General features: G+C 33.6%; 1 protein-coding gene across 2 annotated transcripts in view; it reads left to right on the top strand.

The window, feature by feature from the left end:
- Positions 1-19,389, top strand: part of RDX (radixin) — an 81,388-nt gene that overhangs the window by 54,023 nt on the left and 7,976 nt on the right. The window contains exons 11-14 of one of the 2 annotated variants that reach the window (XM_081266708.1): positions 4,678-4,838; positions 5,731-5,823; positions 8,664-8,906; positions 9,525-9,685. In XM_081266708.1, coding sequence (XP_081122834.1) covers positions 4,678-4,838; positions 5,731-5,823; positions 8,664-8,906; positions 9,525-9,685 — 658 coding nt within the window. Of the gene's footprint in view, positions 1-4,677; positions 4,839-5,730; positions 5,824-8,663; positions 8,907-9,524; positions 12,036-19,389 lie in introns of those variants that run through there. The other variant, XM_081266707.1, reaches the window with a different exon arrangement.

The raw sequence follows: 19,389 nt of genomic DNA on the forward strand, positions 1-19,389 counted from the left end.
GCCACGTGCCTCTGAGTTTAGTCCCGGTAACCACTCTCATCTCCAAAACAAAAACCAGCATCACTTTGAAACTGAAAGCCCCCTCTGGGCTTTCACCACCATCATCACCACTTTAAAAATTTCTCGAAGTCAAAATAGAGACACAACATACCCAAACCAATCAGATACAGCAAAAGTAGTACCAAAAAGGAAGTTTATAGCAATCAATGCCCACATCAAAAAAAAGAGAGAGATTTTAAAGAACCTATCACTGCATTTCATGGAACTAGAAAAATAATTAAACATAAGCTTATTAAAAGGAAAGAAACAGTAATGATCAAAGCAGAAATAAATGAAGCCTAAAAATCAATACAAAAGATCAGTGAAACAAAGAACTGGTTCTTCAAAAATATGAAATAGACAAGCCTTAGCTAGACTGAGGACAGAAGAGTCAAATCAGAGATAGAAATGGAAGCATTACAACTGACACCATAGAAATACAAAAATCATTAGAGATTGTTATAAAGTATGTACCAACATGTTTGATAATTTAGGAAAAATGAACAAATTCGTAGACACACACCTTCTCAAGACAGAATCATGAATAGAAAACCTAATCAGACCAGTAACAAATGAGATTGAATTACTAATAAAAAAACTTTCTGTCAAAGAAAATCCTAGGACCAGAGGGTTTCACTGCTGAATTTATCAAACATTTAATCTGAATCTCCTTAAGCTATTCCAAAACAGGAAGGAACTCTTCCAAACACATTCTAAGAGGACAGTACTCTGATACCAAAAAACAGATAAGGACATAATAAAAACAGGAAAACTACAGAGCAGTTTGATGAACAAAGATGCAAAAATCTTTCAACAGAATTTTTGCCAGCCAGATACAATAGCAAATTTAAAAGATTATTTAGCACAATCAAGTAGGATTCATCCCAGTGATGCAAGGCTGTTCCAGTATACACAAATCAGTAAAAGTGATATACCACATCAACAGAATGAAGGACAAAAACCACACCATTATCTCAATTGAGGGAGAAAAGGAATCTGACAAAATTCAACATCGTTCTAATACCTTCTAATAAAAATGCTGAACAAATATATAAGGAACATACCTCAACAAAATAAAGATCATTTATATTAAGCGAACAGTGAATATATATTGTATGGGGAAAAGCTTTCTCTCTCAGATCTGATACAAGACAAGGATGCCCATTTTTTAACATTTTTATTCAAGATAGTGCTGGAAGTCCTAGCTGGAGCAGTTAGGAAAGAGAAGGAAATGCAGGGCACCCAGATTGAATAAGAAGAAATCAAATTGTCACCATTTGCAGATGACATAATCTCCTGTATTGAAAACCTCAAAGACTCTACCAAAAACTATTAAAATTAATGAATTCACGGAAGTTGCATGATATAAAATTAACATATAAAATCACTAGCATTGGGACTGGGGATATAGCTCAGTTGGTAGAGTGCTTGCCTCACATGCACAAGGCCCTAGGTTCAATCTCCAGCAACACACACATCATTATGTGCTATATGCCAATAGTGAATTACCCGAAATAGAAATCAAGAAAGCAGTCCTGTTCATAATAGCTACAAAAGATAAAATACCTAGAAATAAATTTAACCGAAGAGATGAAATTATTTCTACAGTGAAAATTATAAGGAAATCGAAGAGAACCAAAACTAATGGGAAAAACATCCCATGTTCTATATTCTTCTAACAATATAGAAGAATCAATATTGTTAAAATGTTCATTCTACCCAAAGCAATTTACAGATTAATTGCACTTCCTATTAAAATACCAGTGGTATACTTCACAGGACTAGGAAAAACAATTCTAAAATGTATATGAAACACACACACACACACACACACACACACACACACACCCGAATAGCCAAGGTTACTGTGAGAAAAAAACAAGAGACGTTACACTATCTGAATGCAAAACATATTACAGATTTGCAGTAATCAAAATGGCATGGTATTGTCATTAAAATAGAATAGCCTAGAAGTTAACCCACATATCTACAGCTAACTGATTTTCAACGTAGGTACTAAAAATATGAATTAGAGATAGTCTTTTTAATAAACAATGTTGGGAATATTGGAAACCCACATGCAGAATTAAACTGGACTTCCATTTCTCACTGATTAAAAACTCAACCCAAAATGGATTAAAATCTTAAATCTAACACTTGGAGCAAATTTCGAGAAGAAAACCAATGGGAAATACTTCAGTCCATTGGAATGGGCAAGGACTTTATGGACAAGATGCCAAAAGTTCAGGAAACGAGCAAAAGTAGACAAATGGGATTTTATAAAATTGAAAAGTTTCTGCACAGCAACACTCAACAGAATGCAGACAACATACAGAATGGGAGATAATATTTACAACATATACATTTGACAAGAGATAGATACACAGAATATATAACAAAACTCCAAATAATATAACCAGATTTTAAAAATAGGCAGTAGATCTAAATAGACATTTAAAAAAATAATACAAATGGCCAACAGGAACATGCAGAAATGCTCAACATTACTAATCATCAGGGGAATACAGATCAAAACCACAATGAAGTATCACCTCCAATAAGAATGGCTGGTATAAAAAAGACTAAAGATACCATGTGGTAACATGGATGTAGAGGAAAGGGCACCTTGCACACTGTTGATGGCAATGTAAATTAGTATAGCTGTTATGGAAAACAGTATGACGCTTCCTCATAAATATTAAAAATAGAACTGTGATGATGATGATCCAACAATTCTACTACTGGGAATATATTTGAAGGAAATGAAATTGGTGTGTAAAAGAACTATCTATCGTACTATGTACATTGCTGGACTCTTCACAATAGCTGAGAAATGGAAATAAGATTATCTAAGTGTTCATGAACTGATTTATGGAAGAAGAAAATGTGGTATGTAACATGCACAATCACGTCTTTTGCAACAACATCAATGGAACTGTTTCATTTTGTGAAATGAAACAAGTCAGGTACAAAAAGACAAGTGCCACATGATCTCACTCATGTAGAATATAAAAAAATCATTTATCTCATAGATGTGAGTAGAATGGTAGTTACCAGAGGTCAGGTACATTGTGGAGGAAGGGATGAGGAAAGTTCCAACAGTGGGTACTAAGTTATAGTTAGATTGGAGCAAAAAACTCGGCTTTTGTTGTAAAGTATGGTGACTTATAGATAACAGTTATGAACTGCACATTTCAGAAGCTAGAGCAAAGGATTTTGAAGACTTTTAACAAAGAATTGTGCTTAGAGAAATAGGTGTGTTTACTAATTTAAATATCATGTGCAGTGTACACGAATTGAACATTATGTTTTTGTGTATCAAAAATAAAAACTTAAAAAATGAGTAATTCTAGAATTTAGCTGTGGCAACATCCAGTGTTTTACACTTTTCATCTTTATAGCAAAATAGCCACATAGAATTTTTATATTCCTTTATCAAGAATTTAGAACCTAACTGAAGAGTAATGTTTCTTTTCCATTCTTTTCATAACTCCAAAGTCTTAATTACAGTTACTTAAGCTAATTCTGACCATGAACAACAAAATTAAGAACAGTAGGTAAAAGCTCTTACATTACATACATTTGACAAGAGGTAGATACATAGATATAACAAACTCCAAATAATACAACCAGATTTTAAAAATAGGCAGTAGATCTATATAGACATTTTTCAAACAAAACAAAACATACAAATGTCCAACAGGTACATGCAGAAATGCTCAACATCACTAATCATCAGGGGAGTACAGATCAAAACCACAAACCTCCTGGCATATAGATTTTCAACTTCTCCTCTTTTCTAATGTATTCAGTAAGGAAAAGTGATTCTCTCTAGACCATTGCACTCTCTTAGATACCATTCTGTTATCTCTTTCATACAATGTACTTATTCAACAAGAAGTGTTAATAATGTTTAAAGTTAGTAATTTTAAAATCATTTAAAAGCTTCCTGGTTTTGTGTCAGCAGTATTTTCCTTTCCTGTTCAACTCACTGGGATAAGAAAATTTTGTGTTCTTCACTGTTCAAGATTAAAATTTCAGTCAGTCATCTCCAAATAGCACTTGCTTTCACATGCCTTAGGAATTGTGGATGCCAGTAACACAATTTTCAATAATTTGTAGTTCATGTAAGAACTTTTACATTAGATCAAATTCCTTGGGTTTACTTATCTAATAGATGTTGCTGATCCCAAATCCAGGGCCTTGTGCCTACTATGCAAGTGCTCTACAACCAGTATAATTTTATACACCCCCCCCTTTTTAAAAAAAAAAATAAATTTCATCCCCCTTAAGGTCAAACTTTAAGTGAAAGGATTTTTAGAAAGTAAAGGTATGTGCTTCTAGCGTCATGACATAACTTGAATTAAAAACAATTTTCATGTCTTTGCATTTTTGAATTGCATCACAGATTTCCAAAAATTAATATTTCACTAAGATAAAAATGAAGTCTATGTGATTGATATATATTTACATATGTGTGTGTGTGTGTGTGTGTGTGTGTGTGTGTGTATTGATATATGTACTGATTTTTAGAAACTAAACACATGAGATTCCATGTTACTATTTTAGTTTCTTTGGGTAATGAATAATTGGAATTAATCATTATTTGGGGGGCATGGAAATACATGTATTTGACAGAACTAGAAGAACAGACTCGAAAAGCTCTAGAACTGGATCAGGAACGAAAACGAGCAAGAGAAGAAGCTGAACGGCTAGAAAAGGAGCGTCAAGCTGCTGAAGAGGCCAAGTCTGCTATAGCAAAACAAGCTGCTGACCAGATGAAGAATCAGGAACAGCTAGTAAGGAATTATATTAGGTCTTAGAGAAAAAGAAAAAAATTAAGTAAATGCATGGCATGAACTTTTTAAAAACCATACCTGTGAAATGCAAACCAAAGGTATAGGGAACTTAATGAAGTGTGAAAATAAACCTAAAACTTATTTCTGCCTTAAAGAAAGCCTAGAAATAAAACAAATAAATACCTTTACTGCCAATAAGATTCTCATTTGCTTACACTTTTGACAGGCTCTGCAGTAAGCCATCTGGCATCTTTTGTTCTAGATCTATGTTCTGGTCTGTACATAACTATGGGCCATATTTCATTAGATTTTTGTTGTTGTTGTTTAATGGACTTCCAAATAATGAGGGGCATAACACTTAAAAGATCTATGGATTTAAGTATTAGTTCAGGTAATTACTTGCTATTTGCCTTTATGGCTTGTTTAGCCCCCCTGTCCCTCCCTGTGAAAAGGGGAATGATATACTTAAGAGAGTTGTTGAGGAATCAGATGAGATTATTTGACAAAGTACTCTTAATTTAAATTATAAAGCATTATATAAACAATGCAGTATTTTTCTTTTGTAGGCTTTAGTGAAAGTTTACTGATAAAAATTTTTAAAAATAGCTAAGTTACAAATTTTAAGTTCCTATTACTAAATCAGGATTAACTACTCATCTATAAAAACTCATTCTATAGAATAACACTTAGTTTTCTCTTATTAGCTTATTATCTCAAGAACTTAGTATAAATAAGCCACTTAGGATCTTCAAGAAATATTGCCTTTTTAAAAACAGAAAAATGTACTTGAATATTTTTTGACTGAACATGTCAGATTATTCAAAATATATTAGGATTTTTTTCTTCTTCTTCTTTTTTTTTTTAGTATTGGTAATTATGTTGTTCATTATAGGCAGCAGAACTTGCCGAATTTACTGCCAAGATTGCCCTTCTAGAAGAAGCCAAAAAGAAAAAGGAAGAGGAAGCAACTGAGTGGCAACACAAAGTAATCTATTCTTTATCCACTAATAAGTCAGCAATATACTAACTTTATAGAGATGAATATAAGATTAACATATGTTCAGTACTTTGGGAACACAGAAGAGGTGATTAATTTCCAGGAACGAGCCAGTTTATTGGGGAAACTCATATACATTTAAACTGGATATTGAGCAATAAATTTTGGGAAAAGAAAAGATTGCGTACAGTTAGTGACTGAAGAGGTGGTCATTCTAGATAGAAGGGAATTGAATGAGTATAGGAAGTATAGGCAAAAATAATGAATTTGAGGACAGTCAATAAATGACCAAAACATAGCGCATAGATTTGGAAGTGTTGGTGATGTGCCTGGCAAATTGGATAGTTGAATTGTGGAAGGCTTTAAATAAATGGCCATGCTAAGACAAAGTCATGGGGAATGTCTGTAGACACCAGGCTCTCAAAATTTCAAAACATAATTGTAACATGATCAGGTAAGATTTTATAACAATAACAACAATAATATAAAGGATGTATTGAATATTGGATACTTAAAGAGGTAAAGACCAAAGGTTGTGGCAGTGAAGGAAAAGAGAAATGGAGAGTTAAGAGACATTTTGTGGTGCACTGAAAAGGGCAGGATAACCAATTCTTGGATGTTGAGTAGAATTAGAGAGTTACAGTGATGGTGCTGCTGAGATTTCTAATGAGAGTTCTTTGTGGAGGAATCCATCATTGTCAAAAGTGAAAATCAAACTTCAATTGAATGTGGGACATATGAGAGTTTAATGTAAACTTTAAAAGACATCAACTCTTAAATACAACTATAATGATTTTTTACACCCCAAAATACAGTTATATCATAAAGTACAAAAGGAATTACTCACCAGAGTAATTTTTCTTGCCCAGGAGGGATAAGCCATCTGAAAAAATAGTGAAGAAATAAAAGACAAAATCAGAAAAATGGTTTTAAATGCAGAGCTCCTGATAGGTCCAGCCCACACAGGAACTGGAGCTGACTGACAAGAAAATTGCTCTGTTGGTTTTATTTAAGGGGATATGTCAAAGGTAGGGATATGGTTTCAGATGTAGAGTCTTGCAGTCAACAGGTTGATTGGCATCTTGATAGGCTATACCCATCTCTGAGGTGGTGTGGCTACAACAGGTCACCCCATCTCCAGTGCTATGTAGGACTTGGCAGAGCTGAATAGGACTCACATGTATCTGGGCAATTTTATCAGCTAGATTGTCACTGGAAGTTTCCAAATATCAGATTTTCCTATTCAGTGGGCTTCCATGCTGATTTAGTCCACATGTAGTCCAGGGATGGCTCTCAACAGTTACATTTGATGATGTTCTGTAATAAAATGTACTTATTATAGAAAATGTTTTTCTTTAATTTTCTTTGTAGCAGTTTAAATTTCATTGGGAAGTTTTTGATACATTTACATTTACATATAGGGGCTGGGGATGTGGTTCAAGCGGTAGTGCGCTCGCCTGGCTTGAGTGCGGCCCAGGTTCGATCCTCAGCACCACATACAAACAAAGATGTTGTGTCCGCCGAAAACTAAAAAAATAAATATTAAAAAATTTTCTCTCTCTCTCTCTCTCTCTCTCTCTCTCTCTCTCAAATAAAATAAAATAAAATAAATTTACATATAATAGTACAAAAGGAATAAAACTGTTTTATCTTCTTCTTACACTGCTTCATTACAATTTTATAGTTCCCATTTAGGGATGATTTATGAACTTCAGAGACATAAGCTTTTAAAAATCTCATATTGCAGATACAAGTCCTTTGAACTGTAGAAACTTAGAAAATGTACACAAGAAATTGCATTCCCACAAATTAGGACAACATTATAAAGCATTAGTGCCTATTTTCCTCTCTGTGTGTGCGTGTGTATACACACATACCCATTTATATATTTGAAATGAGATCTTATCATACCTGTAATTTCATTTTAGTGAATTTTTATCTCATCTAAACAGAATTTTTCAGTTTACCCAAAAAATCTTTTAGAGGTGATTTGCTGTGCCAGTGTTCAATTAGGACTTTGCACGCCTGCAGTACTTTTTTGCTCTAAGGCTCTTTTAATGTTGGACAGTCGTTTGTTTTTGATATTGATTTATAGAAGGAACCTGAAGAAATTGCTTCCTCTTGGTGTCATCCAACTTGTCCTTTTATACCCATTATTTCCCATAACTGAAAGTTAGATCTAGAAGCTTGAGGAATTAAATGCTTTTTGTATAATGTATCATAGGTGAGACTTCCATATAACATAGCACACAAGAAGATCACAAAAGTGAGTAAAAGGGGGTGTTATTAATAATTATATAAGATAGCAGTGTAAAGAGGACTTTTCTAGACAAATCAGGACAATAGAATCAATCAAATCATTGGTGATATTGGGTATTTTATGTTGTTTCATGTCAAAAGATTCTTACTAGTTAACCCACCATTAGTGATTTTAATTGATCATTGGATTAGAGTAATGACAGATTCCTCCATTTTACTCCCATGTGGCTCAAATGTAATCTATTAGCCCTCTGCAAACAAAATAGTCAAATATTTGCATAATAATTTCAGCAGCAGTGGATAATCTTTGCCAGAATTAATGATTTTATTAGGGATTTTAAAACTTTTATTAGGGATTTTAAAATTTTTTTATTAGAGGTTTGTAAAATAATGTTTTAAAAATTTTATCTCTTCTACCTGCTGGTATACTGTAAAAATAGAGTGTTCATCAGTAAGGACTATTTTCATTACTCTGAGATACAGTTTTTGCTAGAAAGGCAAGATAACTTGATTCTCTTAATTACCACTTTTCAAAGTAAGTTGCTCATGAATTTATTTTTAATGTTTAGGCTTTTGCAGCCCAGGAAGACTTGGAAAAGACCAAAGAAGAGTTAAAAACTGTGATGTCTGCTCCCCCTCCCCCTCCACCACCACCCGTCATTCCTCCAACAGAAAATGAACATGATGAACATGATGAGAACAATGCTGAGGCTAGTGCCGAATTATCGAATGAAGGGGTAATGAACCATAGAAGTGAGGAAGAACGTGTAACGGAAACACAGAAAAATGAACGCGTAAAGAAACAACTTCAGGTAATTTGTAATTCTATGTACATGTAAAATGTAGTTTATATTTTCTCTATCTTAGATGAATGTATCGAAAAGAACTTAAGATTTTTAGCAATCTTATTAGTGGCCAGTCTTATAATTGGTTGTTTGGCCAATTATTTCATTTCTTCCTTTGTATGACTCTATTAACAAATGTTTGTTAACCAGTTTGTTAGCTTGACCCATTTTAAAAGGTAGAAAATATTCTATTGCTGTGTTGAAAATCAAATGAATATAGTTTTTAAATAGTAAAGTGCACATTGACAAGCATATCCCAATTAACTCCACTATTATGGACCAATAAAAATATTCTTAAAGTGTACATTGACTATACTATTTAATAAACTACCTTTAAGGTATTATATAATCTGAATTAAAAGTTAAGGAAATTTAGAATAAAAAAATATCATGGTTGTAAGTGTGAAAATGAAAGGCCCTGATTATTCCTCCCCAAGTACCATCACCATTACAAAAAGTAGAGAAAATGATTTCACAGTGGAAATTTTAACATATTAAAAAGTCAGACTTGTTATATATGTATTTTTGCATCTTTAAACCATTTCCATACATTTTTTAATAGTCTTTTTTTTTTTTTTAATGTAGGCATTGAGTTCAGAATTAGCCCAAGCCAGAGATGAAACCAAGAAAACACAAAATGACGTTCTTCATGCTGAGAATGTTAAAGCAGGCCGTGATAAATACAAGACTCTTCGACAGATTCGGCAAGGCAATACAAAGCAGCGTATTGATGAGTTTGAAGCAATGTGAGAGCTGTTATTTTGCATACATGTTCTTCATAAGCTGAACCACCAACAGAGAAAAGCAGGCCTTTGCAGATGTGATGGAATGCATCCCACCTTGCCAAAGCACTTATACCAGTTTGACTGTGGTGGCTGAAAGACAAATTTAAGGAGAGCTCTTCAACATTAAGGCAGTGTGATATCATGCTCGGTTTTCTTTTTTGTTTGGGCCAGGGGATGGAGAACCATGTTCCATCAATTCTTTTACATTTTTCAGTTTTCATTTTTCTTTTTCTGTTGAACATTCAACACTAATTATCATGACTGACAAATGTGTATGTGTGGCTTGATCACTTTGTGCATTTAAAATAATGGTGAGCCTTTCAATAAGTGTTTAGATGGAGCACTCAGTTTTCCCTTGCCTTTTTTGTGTTTAACCTATATACATTTCTTCATTCTCTTACATTTTCTCAGTGTGCCCTTCTCATATCCTGCCATTCCCATAGCCATAATTCTGCTATCATATAGGTCATTGGTAGTGTTTAAAATTATGGCAGGGTGAAGAAGTGTTTGATCACTGTGTAGATGATGACTACAAATCATGAAAAGGATTAGTACATTTAATAGTATAGTGTGTAGCTGATGATAAGTTTTTTAAAATAAAGTCCCAATTTAATTACATTATTGGATATTTGTTATTTGCTTACTTAATTACAGTCATTTTTGACAGCTAAATTGATTGGTGTTTCATCTCCTGTAATTTTTGGTGGTTTTCTTTGCTAGTCACTTCACAGAGGTGTAGTTAGTTCCTAGGAGAGGTTATTGATGAAACACTACCTACAAATAAGTTGTCTCAAAAACTTGAAAAGTTTTGTTCTTTCATGAGTTGATTTAGAAAAAAGGATGTCTAATAAAAGAAAGTAAACATTTGTTGGTAATTAATTTTAATCACTAAAAGGAAAATGACCTTTCTGGAAGGGCAGTATATAAAAACATCAGTCCCAGGAAGGGGACAGTAATACTACCTCACTATTACACCTACAATGACTGGTTTCCAACACCATGAAATGTGTAAGCTGTATGTTTATTATACATTAAGACCGTCTCAATCATGAAGGAATATTTTTGAGACTTCATTTTCCTTTAGAATATGTGAATGCTAATTTTTTAACTGACTTTTTGTTAAGTTGAACTGTGGGCTCTGGTTTGTGTTAAAATTGTAAGATGTCACTGGTATACTATCTTCCTAGAGGGGTGTTATGTCTGAGGAAATGTGTGTCTTTGTGTGTGAGAGAAAGAGATGTTACCTTTGTAGCATATAAAGAATGTCTATACCTTCATTTCTTGATATGATAGTTACATGATCATTTTAGCATTTTTGGTTTCTAAATCACTGTGCTTATTTTTTAAATCTATAACTTAAAAAAATTAAATTTGGTAATCTTATTTTAGAAATTATAATATTTAGGCTATTAATTTCAATTATTTTACTAAATAAATTTTCCCAGTTAGAGATATTCTAATATTTTCTTTATTATTAAATGCCTGGATTTGAAGATATGGAAAGCCTTGTTTTCTCTGTGTGGTTCAGCTACTTTGCATTTGGTATTGTGCACTCAAATTTACATTTATTAAAATTGCCATTTTATTAAACATTTTTCATGCACAGTAGATTCAAGTTATGTCTGAAAATATCTCTTGTGCTTTTTTATTTTGCTAATTTTTAAAAGGATTAATCTGGGCAGACATTATGAGAAGGAAAGGTTTTGCTTAATATATTTTGGACTTGTAGGACAAAAGATAACTGGTTAACCTTGAAGTGACTCTTGTACAGTGGTGTGCACATGCTTCAAAATCCTATGAAAGAGAATGTTTCTACTTGGTACACTAGAGGAGTAAATGGTAGACCCTACTGTTCATGCTTTGAAAAAATTTTTACTTTTCCAAAGCATTAAAGGAATTGCCATGATAGTAAAAACCTGGATTTCCATTAATTTTTCTAATTTTGAATTGTGTGCACTATCATTGCTACATCAGTTTGTTACAGTGTTGAAAAATTACCAGTTACATTTGCTGTTTATAATCTATTTGAAGATTAGGATTACAATGGATTTAATCCATTTTTAAAGCTGTGTGGATTTTTTAAAACAGGAACAGCCATTTGCAATATGGATTTTCATAGTGATTAAACCAATATAACTTATCATTAGCAATTGAGCACATGTTCATATAGTAATGTAAAATACACTAATGAGTATTTGGTAAATTCCAATAGGCTTTTACCATTAGTATATTTTTGTGTTGTACAACTAAGTTACATCTCTAATTTTGGATAATATTCATTGGTTAACAATAAAGTAACAAAAGCTCATGACTTCAAGGTCCACTGTTGTTATTTAACATGAATTTCTTCTATATTTCCTGAAAATCTTAATCCCTATCAGAGCCCTGAATCATTGCATCTTAAAAGTGATAAGTGGACAGGAAGAAGTTTTAAAATCCTTGTAGATTTACTCATTCCCCCAGATTAGACTGATATTACTATAGAAATAATTGTGTTTATTCTGTGGAAAAATTAAATTGACTTCTGACAATAAAAGATTATTTAGGATTTTCTGTCATTGGCTCTTAATGTAGAGATTTTTTTTTTTCCTTGAGGAAGACAGTTTCTTTGTCAACAATTCATCTCATTATTAAACTTTTGATGTTCTTTAAAGAACTGGATGCTAAGTGCATTTATTTAAGCACATTCTTATTTTAAAGCCATATTACAGAGCAGATAACATAAATGTATAAGTTACTTGCCTTTTTAAAAGCAACTTACTAATTTTTAACAAATATTTTTTTAAATAAACAATTGGTAAATCTACTCTAAAAAAAACCCAGGTGTCTTCTCAATTCATAGTAGTACTTAATTGTACTTTATATTTATATTCTCAAGGGCTGGTAGTGATTTCTTTACTCTGATCTTGTAAGAAAAGAAATTTTTTATACTTTACACTTTCTTGGTTTTATTTTTTAAAATACTGGGCATTGAACCCAGGGGCACTTTGCTACTGAGTTACATTCCAGTCTTTTTTTTTTTTTTCCTAATTTTTTGAGACAGGGTCTCACTGAGTTGCCGAGGGTGGCCTTGAACTTGTGCTTTGCCTGCCTCAGTGTCCAGAGTTGCTGGGATTACAGGCATATACCACTGAACCCAGTGGAACTTACTCTTTTTTGATAAGTATTTTAATATTAGTGTCATGTATAAAAGAATTCCCCCCACATGTGATGTCCCAATTTTTGATTACCTTGGATGTTTTTAGAAATAAAAATAAAATGAACTTTTTAAATTCAAAAGCATCTCGTTGTGTATATGCACAATGAAAACTCACCTTTTTAAAAGTTAGTTTGAATCTGAAGTATAAGGAATTACTAACTATAGCATTAACTGATTTGTAAATCAAAGTGTAGATATCATTAATAAAAATAAGGGAATACATTTCAATGCAGAGATACATTTATAGGCAAATTTCTCTCAAATTTGTTCTAAATGAGCAGAAGAACTTTAACATTTTATATTTTCTTCTTCTTTTTTTTTAAAGTATCAGAGATAGAACCCATGGGCTTAACCACTGAGCCACATTCCAGACCTTTTTATTTTTTATTTTGAGACAGGGTCTTGCTTAGTTACTTAGGGCCTCTATAAGTTGCCAAGACTGGGCTTGAACTTGCAATCCTCCTGCCTCAGCCACCCAAGTTGCTGGAAATACAGGTGTATATCATCATGCCTGGCTCTCTTTATTCTTTTAAACTAATGTACCTATCAAATATTCTAATGTAGTTTAACATTTAGATTGAAGGTGTCCTAGCAGATTTTGGAAGCTCAATAGTTTCTGCATATGTTTTGATTACTACAAAAATATGTCCAGGCAGTTTTAATTTCTTGCATTCTACACTGGTAGGTAGGAAGAATTGGCTCATAACAATGTTCCATGTCAAAGCTCACTACATTCTCATCCTTGGCTTTTCCAACTAAATAATTTTAACTCCCTATTTTTTTCCTAAGAGGACATACTTCTCAATAATATGTCTTCTTTTGAGAATTTAAGAGCTGCCATTTTCCCTCTGAAAAAGTTATGACTTCCTGCTTGGTACTTCCTGCTCAGTATTTTGACTTCTTTTAAGCCCTGTAATACAGAGTTTTCTGATTTGGGGAGATATATATATTCACACACATATGTTTATAAATACATATACACATGAATGATATATAATTAAGATCTATGTATAATTATAAACTATAGATTATGCTTATGTTTAATGTATAAAAATATTATACATATGCTATATATATTATACATAAACTGATTTACAAGTTCAAGTGTTCCATCATTTCCTGCAAAATTTTAATGTTAAAAGAGTATAACTAAGATAATTACCCCATGACACATCCTTTGAATCCAGTTTTATGTTTGGTTCTGGAGTTCCCTATCTACTCAGTTCTATATTCTTATTTGATAATAACCTTCATTTAAAATATTTTTATTAACAGTCTGCTACATTTGCCAACTTAGAAGCAAGATTAAAATAACTATTTTGGCAATCTTAAATTAATATTTCAATATAGATTATATGCATTTATTACAATTTCAAAACAGCAGTGCCACATGTTGATTCATGTTATTTGTATGCCCAGATTCCTCCATGCTTATAGCTAGCCAGTTGCTTCCATTTGTGAAATTTATTTTTATTACTCTATTCTAATTATTTTTATTTAGTCATTTAAAAAATTGAATTAATTTTGATATTTATGCATGTCATAAAGTTTGCTCCTAAAAACAGTGATATTGGCTTTAGTTTCTCATCTTTACTAAAGCAATACAGACAAATGCCCATCTTCCTAGGGAAAATATGGCATCAAAATTTCTGTGGTTATTCATGTTACTGTCTTCAGAAAAATTCCTCCTGAAAAAATGTGGAATTGTTCTTGTACTCATGTCATGATATCCCTTTTAGTTTTTTTCAACTTAAATGTTTTGTCTTGTTTTACATCTAGAAATGCATGTATCTTAGAATTATAAAGAATGTTAATTTAATTATTTTAAATTTTAGCTGCTTTGGATAAAAATTAGAGTTGTGTCATTATTAAGGAAACAATAACATGGGGAAGATCAACTGCAGAAAAGATAATGACTAATAGATAACATAAATAGTATAGGTTTCTCTATCTTGCCTGTTCTCTGATAAGTTATTTTTAGAGGTCAAATTTTAAACCTGGATTAATAAAGATATTTTTAAAGATAGAAGACCCTAATTTTAAAAGTTTCTTTAACTTTATAGGAAGATTCATTTTATACCCACACTGAAAAACTGGTCTAGTAACATCTGTATTAAATATTGAAAAGATAGAGTTAAGAGTTTTCAGTTGAATCTTTATGGGTTTGTTGTTTTACAAAATATGTGTTATATAAAATTTACCATTTTACCATTTTTCAAGTGTTCATTGGCATTTAGTACATTCACAGTACGTTGTGTAATCATCACCACCATTCAGAATTTTTTCATCATTTCAACCTAAAACTCTGTACCAGTTAAACAACTCCCCATTTTTTCCTCCTCCCTAGTCCCTGGTAACCACTATTATGTATTTTCTGTCTCTATGAATTTGAGGTTTCTGAGTAACTCATAAAAGTGATCTCATGTAATATTTGCCCTTTTGTGTCTGGCTTATCTCACTTAACATATTTTCACTTAGCATAATATCCAAGTTGCATGTATCTGAATTTTTTTGAGGCTGAATTGTATACATATACCACATTTTGTTTATCCATTCATCAGTCAATGGATATTTAGATTGTTTCCACACTTTAACTATTCTAATGCTGCTATGAACATTCGTCTACAAATATCTGTTGGATTCCCTGCTTTCAGATCTTTTGGGTAGATATCTTTTGGGTAGATATGATTGCTGGATCATATGGTAAATCTGTGATAATTTTTTGAGGGCCTGCCATGCTGTCTTCCACTGCTGTCTACACCATTTTACACTCACACTGGAATGCACAAGTGTTCTAACTTTTTATATCCCCATCAACACTTGTTATTTCTGGATATTTGCTTGCTTTTGATGTAGTTATCCTGATGGTAAAGGAGTTTCTCATTTTGATTTGCATTTCCATGTGGCACATTTCCCAAAGCATAAAAGATGTTAGGTATCTTTTCATGTGCTTATTGATCATTTGTATGTATTTGTAGCTGGGATTACAGGTGTGTGCTACCTTGCCTGGATGTCATGTTCTTTAATGAGGGAAAACAGTTTGATGAAGTTATTACTGAAGACAGAGGCAAGGTAGCAGAGATGTTATAGACAGAGGTTAGAGTGTGTAGAACAGAAAATGTGAGTCACTGTGTACTGTTTTAGGATGATAAAACTAGAGTGTGTTGGGCCAGGAATTTGTGGAGCCTTGAATTCTGTGCTGTGGTGGTTTGGTCTGATTTAAGGGCAACTGGTGGCTTTGAGAAAGCACAGCTACAGAAAGGAAAAATAACACAATCTTACTTGAAATTCTTTCTGTGTAAGATATACTAGAAAATGCAGAGGATAAAGAAAGCCTGTAGAACAACTGTATATATTATAATTAGCCCAAAGAAAGGCTGTGGCCAAGGAGATGAATATTACCACCCCTGAGAACTGAAAGGAAATATCTACAAGGAATTTATTCTTACGTTTGCTACATGTATTAATAGTTTTTCTTCTGCTCATTTTCCAAATGACCCCTTTTGGAACACTGTTTCTATTTATCCATGACCTTTTAGGGGTGGGTTCTTGGTGAACTAGAAATAGAGACATCTAGGAACAAATGGCTTTTATTCTGGATTCTAATTCTCTTTTTTTTCCCTTATATTCTAGTTTTGATAACTGATTTCAGAGTTGTGAATCTGATGGTCTTTTTCAGAGCATTTCTCTGGAATCAGATATGGATGCTTTGATTCCAGATCTTGTCTTTCCAGAAAATACATATAATAATATACTACCTGGGCTGGGGTTGTGGCTCAGTGGTAGAGTGCTTGCCTGGCATGTGTGAGGCACTGGGTTCTATTCTCAGCACCACATATAGATTAAATAAAATAAAGGTCCATTAACAACTAAAAAATATTTTTAAAAATATACTGCCTAACTATGGTTAATATCTATGAACTTTTGAATTACTAATTCTTATTTGTAGTTGAAAAGCTGTTTCCTCTGTGGTGCATGTAACTATAGTTCTGTCAATCTTTGTGCTCCCAGATGATCCTAACAATGTGACTGGAAGAAACTTGTTTTTTGTTGTTGTTGTTCCCACCAATTCTCTCAAGTTGCTGGTATGTACCACTGTGCCCAGCTTGAAGGGTTTTTTTCCCAAGAGGTTTTTAGGGTTTAGAAAATCAGTTCTTTCAGATCATTATAAAAGGGGTTTTAATCATCTAAACACAGTGAAGATTATCTTAGAACACACATACACAGTTATTTACTGGCTGCAACAACTTTGAACAGCTCATTTTGTCTGAATTTCTATGGGATTTTTAAAAGTTGAGAACTGTGTTTGATTCTGCTCATCAACTTAGCTTTTATGATACAGGAATGATTTGGTTCATCTGCTTATGTCTAAATGATATTGCAGACTTTTTCCTGCCTTTTGCTTGTTTTCCTCAGTTTTAAATGCAGACTAGTTCTCAACTTTTAGATTATAAAGGCTTTTGAATCTGGGTGGATATAATCTTTGGATAATCTAAGTTACAAACGGATAGTTCCTTCTCATTAACTTTGAAATATAATGTCTTACTTTAGTATCTAGAGTAAATGTAGAATTTGCAACATCCTCCCCCATGCTCCACCAGCTCACCATGTTCTACCCACAGGAGTGTCTGGATTTTCATAGCCTCCATTCCATTTTCTTTATTTCTTCTCTTGCTCTTTTATAGTTTTTTTTTTTAAACACAGCTTTAAGCACGTAAATCAGATCATATGTTTTCTGCTATATATCCTCCAGAAATTTCCAATCTCAGAGTAAAAGCATATCTTTCCTAATAACCATTCATAGTCCAATATAGTTTGGTCCCCTGTTGTAGCTCTTGGATCTCATCTGCTGATTTCCCCTTCGTTGTTAAGTAGAAGTCACACTCTTGTTATGCTTTAAACAAGTCAATCTAAATTCTGTCACCTCCAGGATTTTGCCTGAATGTTAACTCAGTGAGGCCTTCTCTTACTGAGTTAATGTGGTGACTTCCCTCATATCCTACCCATTTCTTTTCTGTTGTTACCACATGCACCATCTGACTACAGAGTACCTGCCCTGTTATTGTTTGTTGTCTGTTTCCTCGGGTGGGGGGGGGTAAGCTCCAGGAGGCAGGCACTGTACTCTGGGACAGTGATATATACTCAGTGCCTAGAACAGTGTGTGTTAAAGACAGCTGCTCACTGTTGGTTAAATGAACAGTTAGTTACATGATTAGGCACTCAGAGGGAAGGCACCTAGACTTGCTGAGGGCCCCAGGAAGACTTCCTGGAAGAGAATATCTCTAAGGCAAGTCTTTGAGGATGAACTCTTCTGAATCAGGGGGTTAAAGACAGGAAAACTGTCCAGGTAGGAGGAACTATGTATGCACCCAAATCAAGGCACAAGAAGATGGGAGTGTCCTGGAATGCCCAATTTGTATTGAAAACGTGTGAGTTCTGAAGGTGGTGTCATAAAACACTAGAAGATCATGAGAGGAGGAGGCCTGTGTTAGTTCTTTTTGGATAATTGGAATGTCAGATTGGGTTCCCCAAAGAGTAAGTAAAGAAGCAGTGAGTTCAGTCCAGAACCTTGGTGAGCACCAGCACTGAAGTACGGTCAGGGCTGAGAGGGCATATTCCAGGGAGAACCAAAGACAGGCCAGAGGCTCAATAGCCTGTGACCACCAGAGCTATGGGAAAAGCCGTCATGATATTTAAAATGCACACAGGTTTGGGAAACAAGAAAATCATTGGAAAGAACATTTTTTTCTTGGAATTAAAACAGTTATCACTTCACTGTACAGTGTCTCCTGAAATGTGTTTTCCCCAAACCTACAGGCGAATTCTTATACCCCAAAGAACAGAAAAATGCTGTCTAGCAGAGCCCTCTGTCAGCTCCAGATGCCCAAAACTGATATGCTTTGGTACAAGTCTTATTCTGCACCCCTGCCCAAGTCCACAGGATTATTCCTAATGAAATGAATCTGTTTCCTTATTTACCTTATAGGTTAAATATGCTCCATATGACATTTGAATGATTTAATACATTCAAATAATTTCTTTGATTAAAGATTTATTATACGTTTGAAGTTAGGCTTTAGAGATTCATAGATAAATTAAAACATCATCCTTAGTCTAGCTGAGGAGACAGAAGAGAAATAATTGTGACAAATAAACAAATAAACAAGAGATACAAAGAGCTAGGGATCAATCAGCCTCTTGCTGACATGGGCAAGGCTGGAGAGGTTAGTGCAGTGGTAAGTTGTTATTCCCACTTCAACCTCGATGTCAGGCTGAGGGAACATCTCAGTTGGATGTAGAGTTGGGAGTAACTTCCAGTGCTAGAACCCAGAACTCCAGGTGGCAGAGGCTGATAGGTTTTAGGACCAAAGCCAGCTCTACCACTGTGTATAAGGTGCTACTGAATAATATAGCATGATTGCCTGGAGCTGTGGGTTAGGAAGTTAATTTATAATCTGGGCTACTT

The sequence above is a fragment of the Spermophilus citellus genome (assembly GCF_964194105.1).
Source record: "Spermophilus citellus genome assembly, chromosome: 2".
In the NCBI taxonomy this organism is placed as follows: Eukaryota; Metazoa; Chordata; class Mammalia; order Rodentia; family Sciuridae; genus Spermophilus; species Spermophilus citellus.